Source organism: Ictidomys tridecemlineatus, chromosome 14 (assembly GCF_052094955.1).
Source record: "Ictidomys tridecemlineatus isolate mIctTri1 chromosome 14, mIctTri1.hap1, whole genome shotgun sequence".
NCBI lineage: Eukaryota > Metazoa > Chordata > Mammalia > Rodentia > Sciuridae > Ictidomys > Ictidomys tridecemlineatus.
The window spans coordinates 6,145,507-6,161,510 of NC_135490.1; the positions used below are offsets into that span (position 1 = coordinate 6,145,507).

The following is a 16,004-nucleotide window of genomic DNA, read 5'->3' on the forward strand; positions in this document are numbered from 1 at the left end:
TACAGACATTAATTTTTTTTTTCAAATATTTTCAATCCCTGGTTGGTAGAATCCACAGACATGGAAACCTCTGTTATGGAGAATTCAGAAGGATTTTGCTAGGGGTACCAGAACCAATCCCCCATGAACACTGAGGGATGACTATAATGAATGACTATATTAGGGTAGGACCTAATAGAGTAAGACTGAAGAATAGAAACATTTGGACACGGAAACACCCAGCAGCTCTTCCCACATGAAAATAGGGCAGAGTTCAGAACAATGCTTCTGCAAACTGAGGAGTACCAAAGATAGAGCCAGCAAGTCATCAGAAGCTGGACAAGAAGCGTTGTCTTGAGTACTGTGGCTTCACTGTAAATCTTGAAGTTGAGTAGGTATAGTCCTGACTTAGTTCTTCATTATTATATTGGCTATAATGGATTTAACTTATTATAAATGTTAGAATGTTTATCAATATCCACAAAATAACTTGAGATTCTTTATTTTTTACTGTTGAGTGTGAATCAAGTTGGGAAAATCTGATATCTTACCAATATTCACTCTTCCTATCCAAGAACATAGACTATCTCCTCATTTATGTAGTTCCTTGATTTCTTTCAGGTTTTTTTAGTTTCCTTCATGAATATTTTGTACATATTTTGTTAGATTTATGCTAAAATACTTTATTTGGGGAGTTCTAATGTAAATGATATTGCTGTTAACTTTAAATTTCAATTGTTCATTGCTGGTATATTACCATTTTTTTGTGTATTAACCTTGTGTCCTTGTAACCCTGCTCTAATTGCTTAGTAGTTCCAGTTGTTGTTGATTCTCAGACTTTCTACAGAGGCAATCCGAAAATCTGTGAACAAAAACAACTTTACTTCTTCCTTCCAATCTGTATACGTTTTACTTTCTGATCTTGATGCTGAAAGGAGTGACAAGAAAGGACAAGTTTGCCTTGTTCCTGATTAGTAGACAAGTTCCTAATTACCATTAAGTAGCATAGTTTTATGATATTGTTCATCATGTTGAGAAGTTCCACTCTAAGTTTACTGACAGTTTTTATCGTGAAGGGTTGTTGGACTTTATAGAATGTTTTCTTCACTCATTGATACAGTCATATGATTTTCCTTCCTAAGTCTGTTGATATGATGGATTACATTATTAATTTTCAAATATCAAACTTGTATATTGCATATTGAGGTATCTATTTGTTCCCACTCCACCACTCCCTATCTTTTGATTCAAAATTTTAGTCCATTTATATTTAAAGTAATTGCTGATGGTGAAGAACTTCCTTCTGCCATGTTGTTTTCTATACATTTGGTAACTTTCTCATCCTTCATTTTCTCTATTACTACTGTCTTGTTTTTAGTTGATTTTTTATACTGACAACTTTTCATTCCCTGCACAATTCCTTTTATTTTCTGATTACAATGAGCTTTACATGTGTAACCTAAAGTTATAAGGATCTAATTTGAGTTGATACTTAACTTCAGTAGCACAGAAAAACTCTGTCCTCCACCTTTGCCATTAAATCCCCAAATGCACATTTGGATGCCCAATAATATATATTTTATGCCTTTGTCACTTAATATTTATAATAAAAAACGGAGTTACAAACCAAATTACAATAATTCTGATATTTATATTTGCCTTTGCATATACCTTAATTAAAGATTACCTTCATACAGGTTCAAGCATCCTTTCTTTATACCTACAGAACTCCCTTTAGCATTTCTATAGGGGAATGTCTACTAGTAACAAGCTCCCTAAGTTTGTTTGTTTGTCTTTTAATCTAGGAATATTTAAATTTCTCCCTCATTTTTTAGAGAACAGTTTTGTAATTCACAGTCGACAGATTTTTTTTTCCTTCTTCTAACATTTAAAATATATAATGCTATTGCCTTCTAGGCGCCATGAATTCCAAAGAGAAATCAGCTGAAAATCTTATTGAGGATCCCTTTGTGATTAGTTGATTTTATTCTTGTCACTTTCAGGATTCTTTCTTTGTGACTTTCAATAGTTTCAGTATAATGGGTCTTGGCATGGAGTCTATTTTGAGTTTATGCTATTGGAGGTCATGAAGCTCTTGGGATTTTTAGATTCATGTCTTTCATCAAATTTGGAAAGCTTTCAGTCCTTTCTTTAAACAATCTTTCTGCCCTCTTTCTGGGATTCCCATTATCTATATATTAGTGTACACTGATGGTGTCCCAAAGGTCCTTAGGTCTATGCACTTTTCATCATCCCTTTTCTTTCTATTCTTCAGATTATTTGAATTTTCTCCAAGTTTACTGGTCCTTTCTTCTGCTTGATCAAATATTCTGTTGAACATTTCTAATGAATTTTTCATCTCATTTGCTTTTCAGCTGCAGGATTTATTTGGTTCTTTTCTATAATTGTTTTTGTTGCTATTTTCATTTTGTTGAAACATTATTTAGTTCTCTGTCCATGCTTTCCTTAACTATTCAAGTATATGCAAGAAATCTTTTTGTCAAGTAAGTCCAATGTCTGGGCTTCCTGAAGGATAGTTATTTTTTATTTTTGTACCTTTGAATGAGCCATACTTTCCTATTTTTTTGTGTGTGCATGCCTTATTTTTTGTTGAAAATTGGACATTTGACTATTACTATGGTAACTATGGAAATTAGATTTTTCACCTTTTCCTGTGTTTGTCAGTTTTTTTTTTTAAGGTTGTGGTTTATTATGTTTACTTTCAAATAATAATTATCATTACTATTGAAGGCTGCAGTAGTCCATGTTTACTTTTCCAAACTATTTTTTGCAAATACTGTATTCCATGTTATATGTGGTCACACAAATCTCTGTTCCTTCAGTTTATGTGCATGTTTCAGATTTCTTTGCATTCTAGGATCTTAAAACACACACTCACACCTCTTCTAATCTTTGTAGCAGTTCTATAGTAGGGTCCTCCTTCAACACTTAACCAGGCTTGCACTATACTTAAAGATCACCCCTAAGCAAAAGCTAAGGTCTTCTCAGTGCTTTTGTGAGCATGTATTTCCCTGGGTAATGTACATGGCCTTCTAAACTTCCCTGAATATATGAGTTGTTTTGAATGTCTTAATTTGCCAAGGAATTTCCCCTAGCTTTCTCTCTCAGGCCCAAGATAGTCTATTATGTGTCTTGACTATATTTGCCACAGGTCCACAGGTGTTTGCAGGGTTTTTGTTTTTTTCCTTCCAATATTTTTGAGCAATACTGAAAATGCACCTTTCCAATCTGAGTTTTGAGTTAGGAGATTCAGAAATGAGCTATTTGTATCAGTCCTTCAGGTAGTCCTTAGACAAATTAACAGACATTAGCAATAATTTGTGAATAAAAAATGTGCTCTGATCCCTTTGGAACCAGACACCAGGCTGCCACAATGGAAACACTGGCTGGTGCTGCTTCAAGACTATCACTGTGTTAAAGAGGGAGTGGGAGCAAGTACAAGGAAAATGCCAAGAAGCTTTCCTCTCAAGTAGTGTTTTTGATTAAGTATTTGCTTGTTGTTATAAACTTTTGACTATTTTCCAGAGTTCTGACAAACTGGGTTCTAACCATTTCTGCTTGTTTTTGTTTTCTGTTGAGACGAGAGGTTGGATCTGCTACTCTTCCATTTTGCTGATGTCACTCACCCCTTTTTTAAATGGGTCTAACATTCTTAAAATGTTTTACTTTTTTTTTTCAGAACAGGAAAATAGATGAAAAATATTTTTAAGCTGAAAAGTAAAGTTATATTAAAATATGCAACATCTATTTTTAAATTTTGAAAATTAAAATCATGGTTAAAAAGCACAAAACATACCACCTTAACAATTTTTAAGTATACTGTTCAGTATTGTTAGTAATATTCATATTATGGTGCAAAAGATTTCTAGAATGGTTACATCTTGCAAAACTGATGCTGCACATACTGAATAAATTATTCCCCCTCCCTAAAGCCCATGGCAACCACCATTTTGTTATGTCTCTGAGTCGGACTACTTTAGATACCTCATGTAAGTGGAATGATACAGCATTTCCTTTTTGTGACTGGCCTGTTTGAGTATAATATTCTACAGCTTTATCCATGTGAGAGCACATGATAGAATTTCCTTCCTTTTAAAGACTGAGCAATATTCTATTGTGTGTTCATGCCATATTTTCTTTACCCACTGATGGCATTTGTGTTGTCTTTCATCTCCTGGCTATTATGAACAGTGCTACAATAAACATGGTGTGCAAATATTTCCTTAAGACTCTGTTTTCAAGTTTTTCAGATATAAACCTAGAAGCGGAATTGCTGAATCCTATGCTATTTTTAAAAATTTTTTAGGAACTACCATACTATTTTCCACAGCTGTTGTACTAGTTTACATTCCTACCACAGGATATGAGATTTCCAATTTCTCTATATTTTCATCAACACTTGTTATCTTAATAGGTTTGTGGTGACATTTCATTGATTCTGACTTACATTGATTAGTGACTTACAATGATTAGTGATGGTATACTTTCACACTTGTTGATTCATATACATCATCCCTTCATCTCTAGAAACATGTCTTCTCAAGTCCCTTGCCCATTTCAGGTTTTGTTGCTGTTGCTCAGTTGTAGAAGAAACATTCTTATAATTTCGATTATAACTCTTTAACAGATACAATTTGTAAACGTTTTCCTACATTTTATATATGGCCTTCTCACTGCTGGTTCTTCGGATGTGCAGGAGTTTCAAATGATTGACATAGTCATATTTTTGATTTTGCTTCTTGTCCTTTGGTGTCACATCCAAGACACGGTCAAATCCAATTGTAATCAGGTTATGCTTAGGGTTAGGATTTAGATTTTCCCATATCCTCTTCTTAGCTTCTCATTCATTTAGATCTTTACTCCATTCTGAGTCAATTTTCATATGTGGTATAAGGTAAGGCTCCAACTTCATTCTTTTGCATGTGGATAGCCAGTTTTCCCAACATTTGAAGAGACTATCATATTTTCCCATTATGTGGTCTTGAAATCCTTGTCATAGATCATCTTTGACATCTCTCAACACTCTATTCTGTTCCATTAACCCACATATCTGTTTATGAGAGTACCACAGTTTTGATTACTGTAACTGTGTTGTATATTAAACTGATTGGTACACCATCCCTTTGTTCTAAAAATCTCTGTCACTTTCTCTCTTGCATATGACACAGAATTTGGTTTGGATTGATAAGCCAACCTGATGACTTTTTCTTTTTTGCTATACTGAGGACTAAACCTTGTATTCTGCCATTGGGCTACCTCCCCAGCCCTGACAATCTTTAAATAGATGAATTAAACCCATTCACATTTAAACTGCATAATATTGCTAACTCTGTAACTTTCATGAATACAAACAATAATGCTTGCATAGTCTTTAACCTTATTAGAGACATATATAATAAAGATTACTGGAGTAATTCTTTAGACCTCTTCTTCATCAGAGAGCAACACTGCACCCACTCCCAGGCGTTATCTTCAAAAATCTGTGTACATGAGTATTTTTCTAATCTCCCATCCTCCCTCACTGGAACCTGCTAGATTGGCCAAGCTGTTCACCACAGTTGGTGGCCTGAACAGATCCACAGGGTTACTATTTCTATCTCAGATGAGGAGATCCTCCTTTTTGGCATGCCCCCTGTTAGCCAAGAAAAAGCTTCAAAGCAAGGAGGTGTGGGGTGGGCATTCAGAGTTGGGTGTAAAACATGGCATTTATAGGATCCAAAGAGAAGGATCATCGTGTGTCTATCCTTATAGACTGCTTAAGAAAGGAGGTAGTACTGTTAGAAAAGCACGGTTGTTGTGGTTTTAAAACTTTATTACTGAAATTACTGTGAGCAATGCAGCCAAATTATCAGGTTCCTGTGAGAGATGATGAGAGATTAGAAAAATAAAGACTCACATATGCAGATTTTGAGGATAACAGCTGGGATTCGGTGGAAAGCTGCTCTCTGATGGAGAAGCAGGTCTAAATTATGCCAGCAATCTTTGTTATATATCTCTCTAATCAGATTAAAGACTATGCAAGCATTATTCTTTATATTCATGAAAGTTAGAGAGTTAGCAACATTATGCAGTTTATTCCTCAATTACATACTACAGTTGCAATGTGCAATGTTAGGAGTTTTGTTTAGCTCTCAAGAAAATCCACAGTTTAAAGATACTGTTATGTGGCACCAAGCATGCCACAGCCATGACGTCATCAGGGACCCCAATTTCAGACACTGCTCTCCTATTCACTGTCACCACTTTCCGCACAAAACCTTTAGCTCATACTCTAGGGGCAGGCATTTCTCAAAAATGGTGATATCCTTATCATCTTACTTTGCATGCTACTGAGCACTCTAATGGTGATCTGATTTAAAGTCTTTCTTGGTCAAAGACCCTAAAGACTTTTTTCTTCCTCATACTTAAATCTAATGGTTTTACCAGAATATGTTTTAGAACTGGCCAATGTAGATCCAGTTTCACTCAAATTTTTATGTCTGGGAATTCTGTTCCATTGTTATTCTTCATTGGGTACTCCAATTCTTCCTAAGTTAGCTCTACTGTTTACTTCATCTTTCACTCTCCTGGCTTTCATGCTCTTCAGTTCCATTTAATAATTTTCAGTTGAAGCTGTTCTCCACTAGGCACTTTTCAATTTCATCTTCATCTTTAAGATGACTTTGTCTTTTTCCGTCAACTCTTTGTTTTCCCTCCTCCTCCTCCTTCTTGGTTTATTTCTGTTCTGAATTTTGCAATTTTCATTTGAGAATTTTTTTCTTATTTGATGGTTTTGTTTAAAGGTATTTGGAATATGAGAGTTTTCTTCTGCTTGATGTTTCACTTGTTGGGGAGATATTTATTAGCAGCTGAAATGTTTTGACTCTCATTTTGCTTTATTTTAAACACTTTGTATGATATCAGCTGGTAGGATCAGTTTGGGCTTTGATTAGAAACAATTTCAAACTTGTAAAAAGTTTTTCAGTTTTCTTTTCTTCCATAAGCTTGACTTTTTTTTCTTTCTCAAGAATGCAGACCACTCATTTTGTACTTACATTTGCCTCTCATAGGTCGTGTTTTTTTCCCTCCAAAAATTATGCTGTGTTCTCAGTTGTTCAGAATTCAGATAATGTCGGTGTGTCTCACTACTGGTAATGTTAGCTTTTGCTTAGATAAGGTGCTCTCCTATTCTGTTCTCTACAAACTTGCAACTGCTACTTTCCATTCATTGATGGTACTGCTTAAATCAATTATTACCATGATGATTACCAAACAGTGACTTTCTAATTTCATCACTATTTCTACATTTAATAATTGGCAGTTTATGTTAAGGAAAGGTTTCCATTTCCTCTAATTAATTTATTTATATTAATACACACTAAGTCAATACTATGTACAATATATACTACTAATTCTTGGGAAATACCTGTGAAGTATTTAGAAGGGTAAATAGTAGTAAAACACACACACAAAGAGTGTTGAAGAAATGTCAATATCAACCATTCAATCTAGGTGAACAGTATATGGGAGATCACTGTGTACTATTTTATACCTTTTTTTGCAGATTTCAATTATTTCAAAACATGATCAAAAATAGTTATTTTAACTGAAACACTGTAAGACCCTCACAAATATATCCAAAAATTAAAATCAGCCTACCAACTTAATTTATCAGCTTTTGACCATATACAGATTTTATTACCATTGTCTATAGAAATTTAACACCAACATCTGCGAAACACTCCTCTTGGGCAGAGGGAGAACACCACAGACAAATATTACAGACTGAGAACAGTGGCACACTGACAAGACTGTTTCTTGATTCAGTAAACCAAGCCTGACAAACCAACCAACTCAAGGTGACTGATTCCAGTTCAAGGACATACATGAACTTACTACTTGGTGAACATGACAAATAATATCAAAGTGTTACACAGACTTACAGAAGTTCAGAATTTTCCCCTCAGACTAGATACAGACAGGTTCACAGCATGGAAACCTGTACATTACAGCACTTTGAGGTTTTATCAAAGCAAACTTTATAAACACATTCGCCATACAGTGCAATTTTATTGTGTAAGACATGAATAATAGTGCACTTAAATCCAAGAGTCACATTCAAACATATCAAGAGTACAATCCAAATACCCGGCTATTGTTAGAAATACATTTTTTTAAATAAACTAAGTTGTGCAAGTACAATATTTTTAGTGTAGATGGTAATAGATCTATATGGGTTCTAAACCACGGGAATCGGGATGTATCTGTGCAGAATTTACTTCTCTAAAAAGATGTGCATTTTTCAGAGTGAAGCAAATGTCTTGGCCCGACAGACACAGGAAGTGTTGCAAAACTCAATCTTATTACAAATCACAAACACATAAAATCCTTAGATTTGCAAATGGTTGAACAGAATGGCTCTAAAAGTCAGTCAGCTCTCATCAAGACAATGTAGTGTCTACAGTGAGCTATGTTCTCTTCCACTAAAGTAAGCTCAAACTACTGTTCTCAGTGTGGTTCATGAGTAAGGGCATTAGGTTTCTTAAAAGAGAATTTAGGTAAACCTAGGGCTAGAATTTCGGAGGATCTCCTCCGGGACTATCAGTATCATGGAAGAAGATGCTGTGGAGAGTGGATTATAAAGCCTGAGTTTAGGTGGAAGTAGTCTTATTAAAAAAAATAAAAATTATAAATCAAATATAATAAATTTAGCATTTTATATCATCTAAAAATAAATATAAATGGAGAAATCAATCTTTCAATGTTTTTTGTTAAGATGGTGAAAAACATAAAAATACTATCTGGTAATAACTTACAATACCAGCTCTGGAGAGGCAGTTTGTCTTCTTGTTAAACAATGAGAAGTAACTGACTTACATCTTGAGGTGTGGCACAAACCTGTACCAATGTGGTAATGCCATCCTTCCCTGGTGACGGTCAAAGTTCCAGAACACGAGGGCAGCTAGTCTAAAAATTACCCACTCCCTATCCAGGAAATACTTTTCTAACAAAGAATGTCCACAGTATCCTTGTGTAGTTCTCATTCGGTAAATTGGAAGTGGACAAATGTTAAAACCTTTGCCTCAGATTAAGTCTGACGGTAACTGAACCTGAAGACTGACAAGTACAACAGCTATTCCTGAAGCCAGAAAACTACCAGAGTTCTGTCTTTAATCAGATCTTTCAAAGGCAGCAAAATGTTTTCACTTTAAGAAACTGTTAAATCTTTTCCATGATATTGACTTTATTTAACATAAGCCAATTACTGACTAAATCAAAGACTAAATAAAATCCCACTAAACTTCATCTTTAAAATGAAAGGCAATGAGATCCTACCTCTAATCAGGCCTCGGAGGTCAAAGAAAAGTTTTTAAATCCTCTATATGGGATTTTTTCAATGAATCTATCATTATCTTTGCAAGTTTGTTCAAAAATCATTTAAAATTCTACTTTGACAGCCTAATTTTTTAAGAAATAAAATATATTTATAAGTTGTTTAAAAGCTAATGGATTTTATTATTTTGCTTTTCTTTCCATTTAATGTTAAAACAAAAATTTTAATCAATCCAATTACTAAAAAGTTTCAGGTTTCTTATATAATCAAGTAAATATATTCTTCTGATTTTCAAAAAATCATTAGCTTACATCTCAGGATCCTTGGTGTTACTGAAGAAGGACTGTAGTCCTTTGTATTTCTGAAGATGATCTTTGGGGATCTACTCTATGAAACATTTCCCGCTGTCAACCAACCTCTCTACAGAAGAAGAGTGACGACTAACGCACGTGGACTGATCACCTCACACTTGATTATATCTGGCTCATACAGGGCATCTGCTTGCTTACTAATTCTGTCACCAATTCTTTTCATTCAAGTTTTTAAAGCCATATTCACCAAAGGCAACTCTCCAGACCTAATGCTTAACAAGTATTTTTTCATGAGCGTATCCATTGTAATTTATTCTTCTCACCCAAGGACGGTAACTTCATAGTATTGTTAGAAACCCTCTTCAAATTATAGTGATGATGCACTTGTTCTTGACAGGGTTCTTGAGTTTGGGGAAACTGTAATATTTACATTATTAAGTGACCTTTTTGAAAGTGCACTTATAGCAAAATGTATTTTTACAACTTGCAAACAGATCTGAGGTTTGGTTAATCCCTATTTATAAGTTAACTTTAAAATACAAACTTATCCTGTCTCAACAGGAGAAAGAAAAAGAAACTGAAATACTAGGCTAGTACTGTCTCTGGCTCACACATCAAGTGTTCATCAGGAAGACAGGTGTAAACTGATGGCTTAAGAGTTTCCCATGACCAAGCCCAACAACAATTCCCTTCCAAGTTGCTACCCATGGAAGCCCTGCAGCTGATCAGCATAAGCAGTGGAAGTTGCTTCTAAAAAAACCACTAAGGAAATCTCCAGATGGTTCTCCTTATCAGTCCATTAGTTGAAAAGAAAAGGGCTCTGTTTTCATATGTGGCCTTGAGACAAAAATAAGAGAAGTCAAAAAGATCAGCTGCACAAACCAACAAAAGGCATTTTGAGGATCCATAAAAAAGTGAGGCTGTTTCTTCTTTTTCGAAACTCAGACATTTCATAGAACACGGAGATATGGGCAGCAAGAACACCTCCAAAGCTCCTTCCCTTAGTCTTTTGTGAAGGTGTCGATGCCCCAGGAATCATGACTACAGTCAAGAAAATAGGCCAAGAATAAAATTGAACGTAGAGAAGAAGGCAGGCAAACTTACCTAGACTATTTGACTGTTGATTGTTATCCAGCCTTTTCTACAAGTCTGAGAAAGGCAAAAAAGAGGAAGTTTGGGAATTTGAAGACAGAAAGCATCTGCCACTTTCTAAGGCTCCTGAATGTGGCCATAAATTTTACAAGAGTATATTTTTGAAAGTTGTATTTTTACCTCAATACCTAACTCTGCAGCAGGGTCCAATGCCATGTTACTACTGAAATCATATGCACAGATGATGTAGAAACGGTATTACTCTCCAAATATTCTCTTAAAGGAAAACTAGAACAGATGGTATTGTTACCATGAGCAGTGCCATTAGATAGAAACACATCTGGACAGTACTGAACCACAAACATTCAGAGCTGCGGTTATAACCAAGATGCAGAGCAGGAGCACAGCCACTGCTGTTCTGTAACACTGAGACACTGCAGAACTGCTTCTGAGGTTTAAACAGAGCTGCATCATATTAAAAAAAATCTCCTCCTTCAGTTAAATTATGTTTGCCTAACACATATTGGGCAAATGAGTGGAGTCAAGATAAACTTGTGAATGGCTCTAGCCAACAAGAAAGTTTTAACAACCATAGTCCCAGTAAATGCTTAAAATACTTAAAAATAAAATAAACGCACACATACACATATAAAACAGTGCAATTAGAACTTCTGACAAGGGCAGTGCATCTCTGGTTTAAGGAAACCATATTTGTAGCTTAATCTTAACAAATTAACCTTATTCTAAATGATGATTTAATTTTATATCCAGTATTTGATACACATTTTATATGCATGGTCAGAGACCTGAAAAACAAATTCAATAGTAACAGTTCTCTCTTAATAACAAATTCCTTCTTGAATTCTGTATTGCACATACTTTTAGTGTCTGCTCTTCAAATAAATTTAATTCTTCTTAATGCAAAAATCAAATGACCATACCTGTTGCCCTTACAGAAAGAAGGTACTTTGAACAAGTATTCCAATTTTCCTTTCTTGACAATCCAGAATGAGAATGAATTCAAATTTTTTTAGTCTAAAATTGTAAGAGAATGGTCATTTTATGTTGCAAAGATAATGGAAATGGCATATTAAACAAATTTTTTTGTTTATTAACCACTTCAGTTTTTAAAAACATTTCTATACCAAGAGTGCTAAAAAGCTTGACTCTTTTATTAATCCACCAAGTATTCCCTAAAGAGATTTCATCATACCCTCAACTGGTCTGGAGTACTGTTTGGAAATAGGACGAGGAGGAGAGTTTTGGTAAAATGATGTGTGACACAAATGCCATTAAACAGGTCACCGATCCCATGTAAAATGGGACCTCCTTCCTATTTCCAAAGCAATGTGATCATAGTGGGTGTGGTTTCTACAGTGCTGAGAGAGAATGACATCAGAGGGGTCCCCTGTCCAAAGCCTTAAGTTGAAGGCCATCAAGTACAAGTGAACTGCAGAAAGAGGGGAAGAGGAGGACTCAGCCCTGAAGGTCCTTAGGATGGTGGGTGTCTTTCAGGGACTCTCCCGCAGTCCATCCTCTGTTTCCAGTTCTGCCAACTGCCTCCTCAGGATGTTGACCTTTGCTTGTAATTCCCTGTTGTACTCAATGATGTTCACCATTTCCTCATATGCTTCATCCACATACTTGGAGGATCGGTTCCAACGTAGGAAAATTCCTATTGAAAATTCCACGAGTGGAAAAACGGAAGGGAAAAAAATAATGGATCAACACCATGTTAGTGGATAATAGATAATTCCCTGTATTATACTGCACATTTTTTCTTCAAAACATATTGTTTTGTTTATTTTTTAACAAGATCTAATTTGGTTTTTGTTGTTGTGGTGGTGGTGGTGGTAGTAGATGAACAGAATACCTTTATTTTATTTTATTTATTTATATGTGGTGCTGAGGATTAAATCCAGTGGCTCACATGTGCTAGGCAAGCTCTGAGCTACAACCCCAGCACATGTTTATTATATTCTAAAACATACAGGCATCTTGAGGTACTGAAAGAATACAATTAAATATAATAGCTAATAATTCACTATTTTTATATACATGCTAATTCTTCCGAAAAATTCCACAAAATTCTCAGAGAGCAAAATAGTGTTCTGTGATATATTCAAGGAAAAAAGCTGATAACAATGCCACAAACTTCCCAGTTTCACAATACAAATCATTTATTTTTACACTCACAGGGTTTACTCTGGCCCAATTTCCTACATGTGTGAAATTTCTTTCACTGGAAAAGTGACAGTGATGGCAAAAGCAGAGCCCACATGGGTTGCTGCCTCAACTTCAGCACATTGTGTGCTCTTCTCCTCTCATTCCCCCAGTATTTGAGAGGCATAACTGCTTCCCTTCTCAAATAATAATTACCCTTTTACTACAGACTAAAAGGATTTATAGTCCTCAGTATCAGCAGGGTAACTGCTAGACATCCTCTTCCCTTGGATACTAAAATCCTCGGATGCTCAAATCCCTTATGTAAATGACATAATATGTGCACACCCTTCATATGTTTTAAATCTTCTCTAGATTACCTATAATACCTAATATAATGTGAATGCTATGTAAATAGTTGTTATAGGGAATAACAACAAGGAGAAACTTTACATGTTCAGTACAGATGCAATTTTTTTCCAACTATTTTCAACCTATGATTGGTTACCTCTGTGCATGTGCAACCATAGATAAAGAAAGCCAACGCTTAAAGATTAACTGACCTACACTGTTTCTTCTGTCACACAATTATTCTAAACCTATCATAAGATCTAACCTAATACAGCATTTATTTCTTCCAGCCCTGAGTTGAGGAAGCACTAAACACATACTGGGACTGTTCTTAATGGAGTAGCAGGAATTTATCCATGTAACAACAAAATTTTCCTTCTACCACTAATCTCTAAATCCCAATGAGGCTTGGTTAAAACTAGTTAAAGAACACTTCAGGACATCCAACTCACAAAGTTGGCTTTTCTCCCCAAAAGCTAGCTTCTTCGGTGATCAAACATGACAGTGGCTTTTAGATAAATTGTCCTAAAGTCTTTAAACAGGAACTAAAGCTGTAATCTTTCACTTAAGGGATCACTTATTCTATTCCTGTGACTGTCCACAAAAAAATAGGCAAAGAAGTTCTTTTCCTAGCAGCCAAAAGGCCTTCCCAAAATCAGCGCCTGGAATCCTAGCCTCAGAGAGCTAGGAGACTATATGAAGCCATCTCCCCAACTCCCAACCAGGGACGCCTGGACAGGAGGGATTAGAGGCACATGCTGAGATGGCTGCCCCACAAGGAGAGGACACAACGCTGACATTCAGAAGAGGTAGAAACTGACCAAGAAGGCAAACCATTTACGACCTTCTGTATAAGGGCAAACAGCTCTCCACATGCAAAGTGCCCTCAAGATACAACACATTAGAATATGGTATAATCACTGACATTTATGTAATTTAGTCTGATTCACCAAATAGCTGCTATTCTTGTATCTTAAGCTTTATCACTCTTAATATGTACATGAATAAAGATGTGCTTACTGTCTTCAAATGATTACAAAGAAATTAAATGGTATTTTACAGCCTTTGTTTGATGAACAGCTAATATATTTTAGATAGCTTTTGGTAATTTTTTCAGAATAAGCTTTGCTATTTAAGGGGATGAGCTTCAGTAGTCAGAAAAATTAGTATATGTAAATAACCTACTTTAGAATACATGTAAAAACTGAGCATGGATTACTGTTCTATATGAACAATGAGATGTCTGCAATTCTGCAATGATGGTATTGTATCTATTTATAGGACATTACTGGAATGAATGAAAACTTAACCATTTGATAGCATTTACACAGGAACCTACCATAATAACAGCATAAAAAGGAAAACAGCTTATAATTTATTCATATCCAACTACCTACTTAACCTCTGTTATGCAAAAGCAATGCATTTTCCTATCTGGGGAAAACAGAACAAGAAATAAATACCGCAGTATATCATCACTCTCAATTTCTTCAATGGGGACTAGAAAAAATGTGGTAAGATGACTAATCAGAGACCACTTAGTAACAATGACAAACAGGCCTGAAGACCACATCCAGGCACAGCAGCACAAGCTCTTGGGCACCTAGGAGAGCATCTGGGAGTGGTTAGTCAGCAAAGGGAATGGTTTACCTTCCCACAGCTGGAGACTCTGTGGAGCAACCGAAGGCCAGATGACCAGGTTGTTGGCTTCGAAGAGAGGATTGGCAAACTTACTCAGCTCACTGGGCCGATTGACCCAGGACCACAGAGACATCGTTTTCTGCTGGAGCTTCAATTTACATCTGATCAAGAAAGAAAATCACCATCAAACAATCACTATGAAATGTTCCTCTTAATAGGACAATTTGTCTGCTCTGTACAATAGAAGGCAGAACCAAGTCCTTTAGTAGAGAAATAAAATACTGTAAAATAAAAATATTTGTCATAAAATTCCATCAGCATTATAACTCTCAACAAAACAAAGTCTGTTTTACAGGCCTCCAAGAAATGGGCAAAAGACAAAACCAGAATCGGGTTATGTTGGGTTTGCCAAAAAGCTTAATCCAAAATCCTTTATTATATCTGGGATTCACTGTATATATGTTTCTTGTATGTGTATGTATATATTCAAGTACTAGGAATTGAGCCCAGGAACACTTTACTACTGAGCTAACCCCAGTCCTTTTTAATTTTTCATTTTGAGACTGAGCCTTGTTAAGTTGCTGAAGCTGGCATAAAACTTGTGATCCTTCTCCCTTAGTCTCCAGAGTCTCTGGAATTTACAAGCATGTGCCACTGTGCCTGGCTCTGGGACTATATTTAAATTTAAAATAGCTAAATATTAAAAAAAAAACAACTTCCTACTTTCTTTGTTTCTGAGAAGCCTAGTATATAAAGACACAAAAATTTATACATATTAAAAAGGAGGTTGAATCAAATCTCAAAATGTAAAAATTTTTTAGATAATTATTTAGCTTTTTGGAAAACTAACACATACATAAAACATAAATTGTCAAAGATTTAAAATGGGGCTGGGGATGTGGCTCAAGCGGTAGCACGCTCGCCTGGTATGCGTGCGGCCCGGGTTCGATCCTCAGCACCACATACCAACAAAGATGTTGTGTCTGCCAAGAAGTAGAAAATAAATAATAAAAATTCTCTCTCTCTCTCACTCTCTCTTTAAAAAAAAAAAAAAAAGATTTAAAATGAACATGAATCTTGATGTAAAGCAGACTTAATCTACATCCATACCCAATGAACACTCTTTGTAATAA

The 16,004-nt window shown here is 35.4% G+C and overlaps 1 protein-coding gene across 1 annotated transcript in view; it reads right to left on the minus strand.

Annotated features, from left to right (window-relative positions):
• Positions 1-7,646: 7,646 nt before the first annotated feature.
• The window catches only part of Mtmr9 (myotubularin related protein 9), a 44,177-nt gene continuing 35,819 nt past the window's right edge, over positions 7,647-16,004 (minus strand). The window contains exons 9-10 of the mRNA XM_005337236.5: positions 14,881-15,032; positions 7,647-12,391 (exon numbers count right to left, since the gene is read on the minus strand). Of these exons, the coding sequence (XP_005337293.1) occupies positions 12,228-12,391; positions 14,881-15,032 (316 nt within the window). The 3' untranslated portion in view covers positions 7,647-12,227. The remainder of the gene's footprint in view (positions 12,392-14,880; positions 15,033-16,004) is intronic.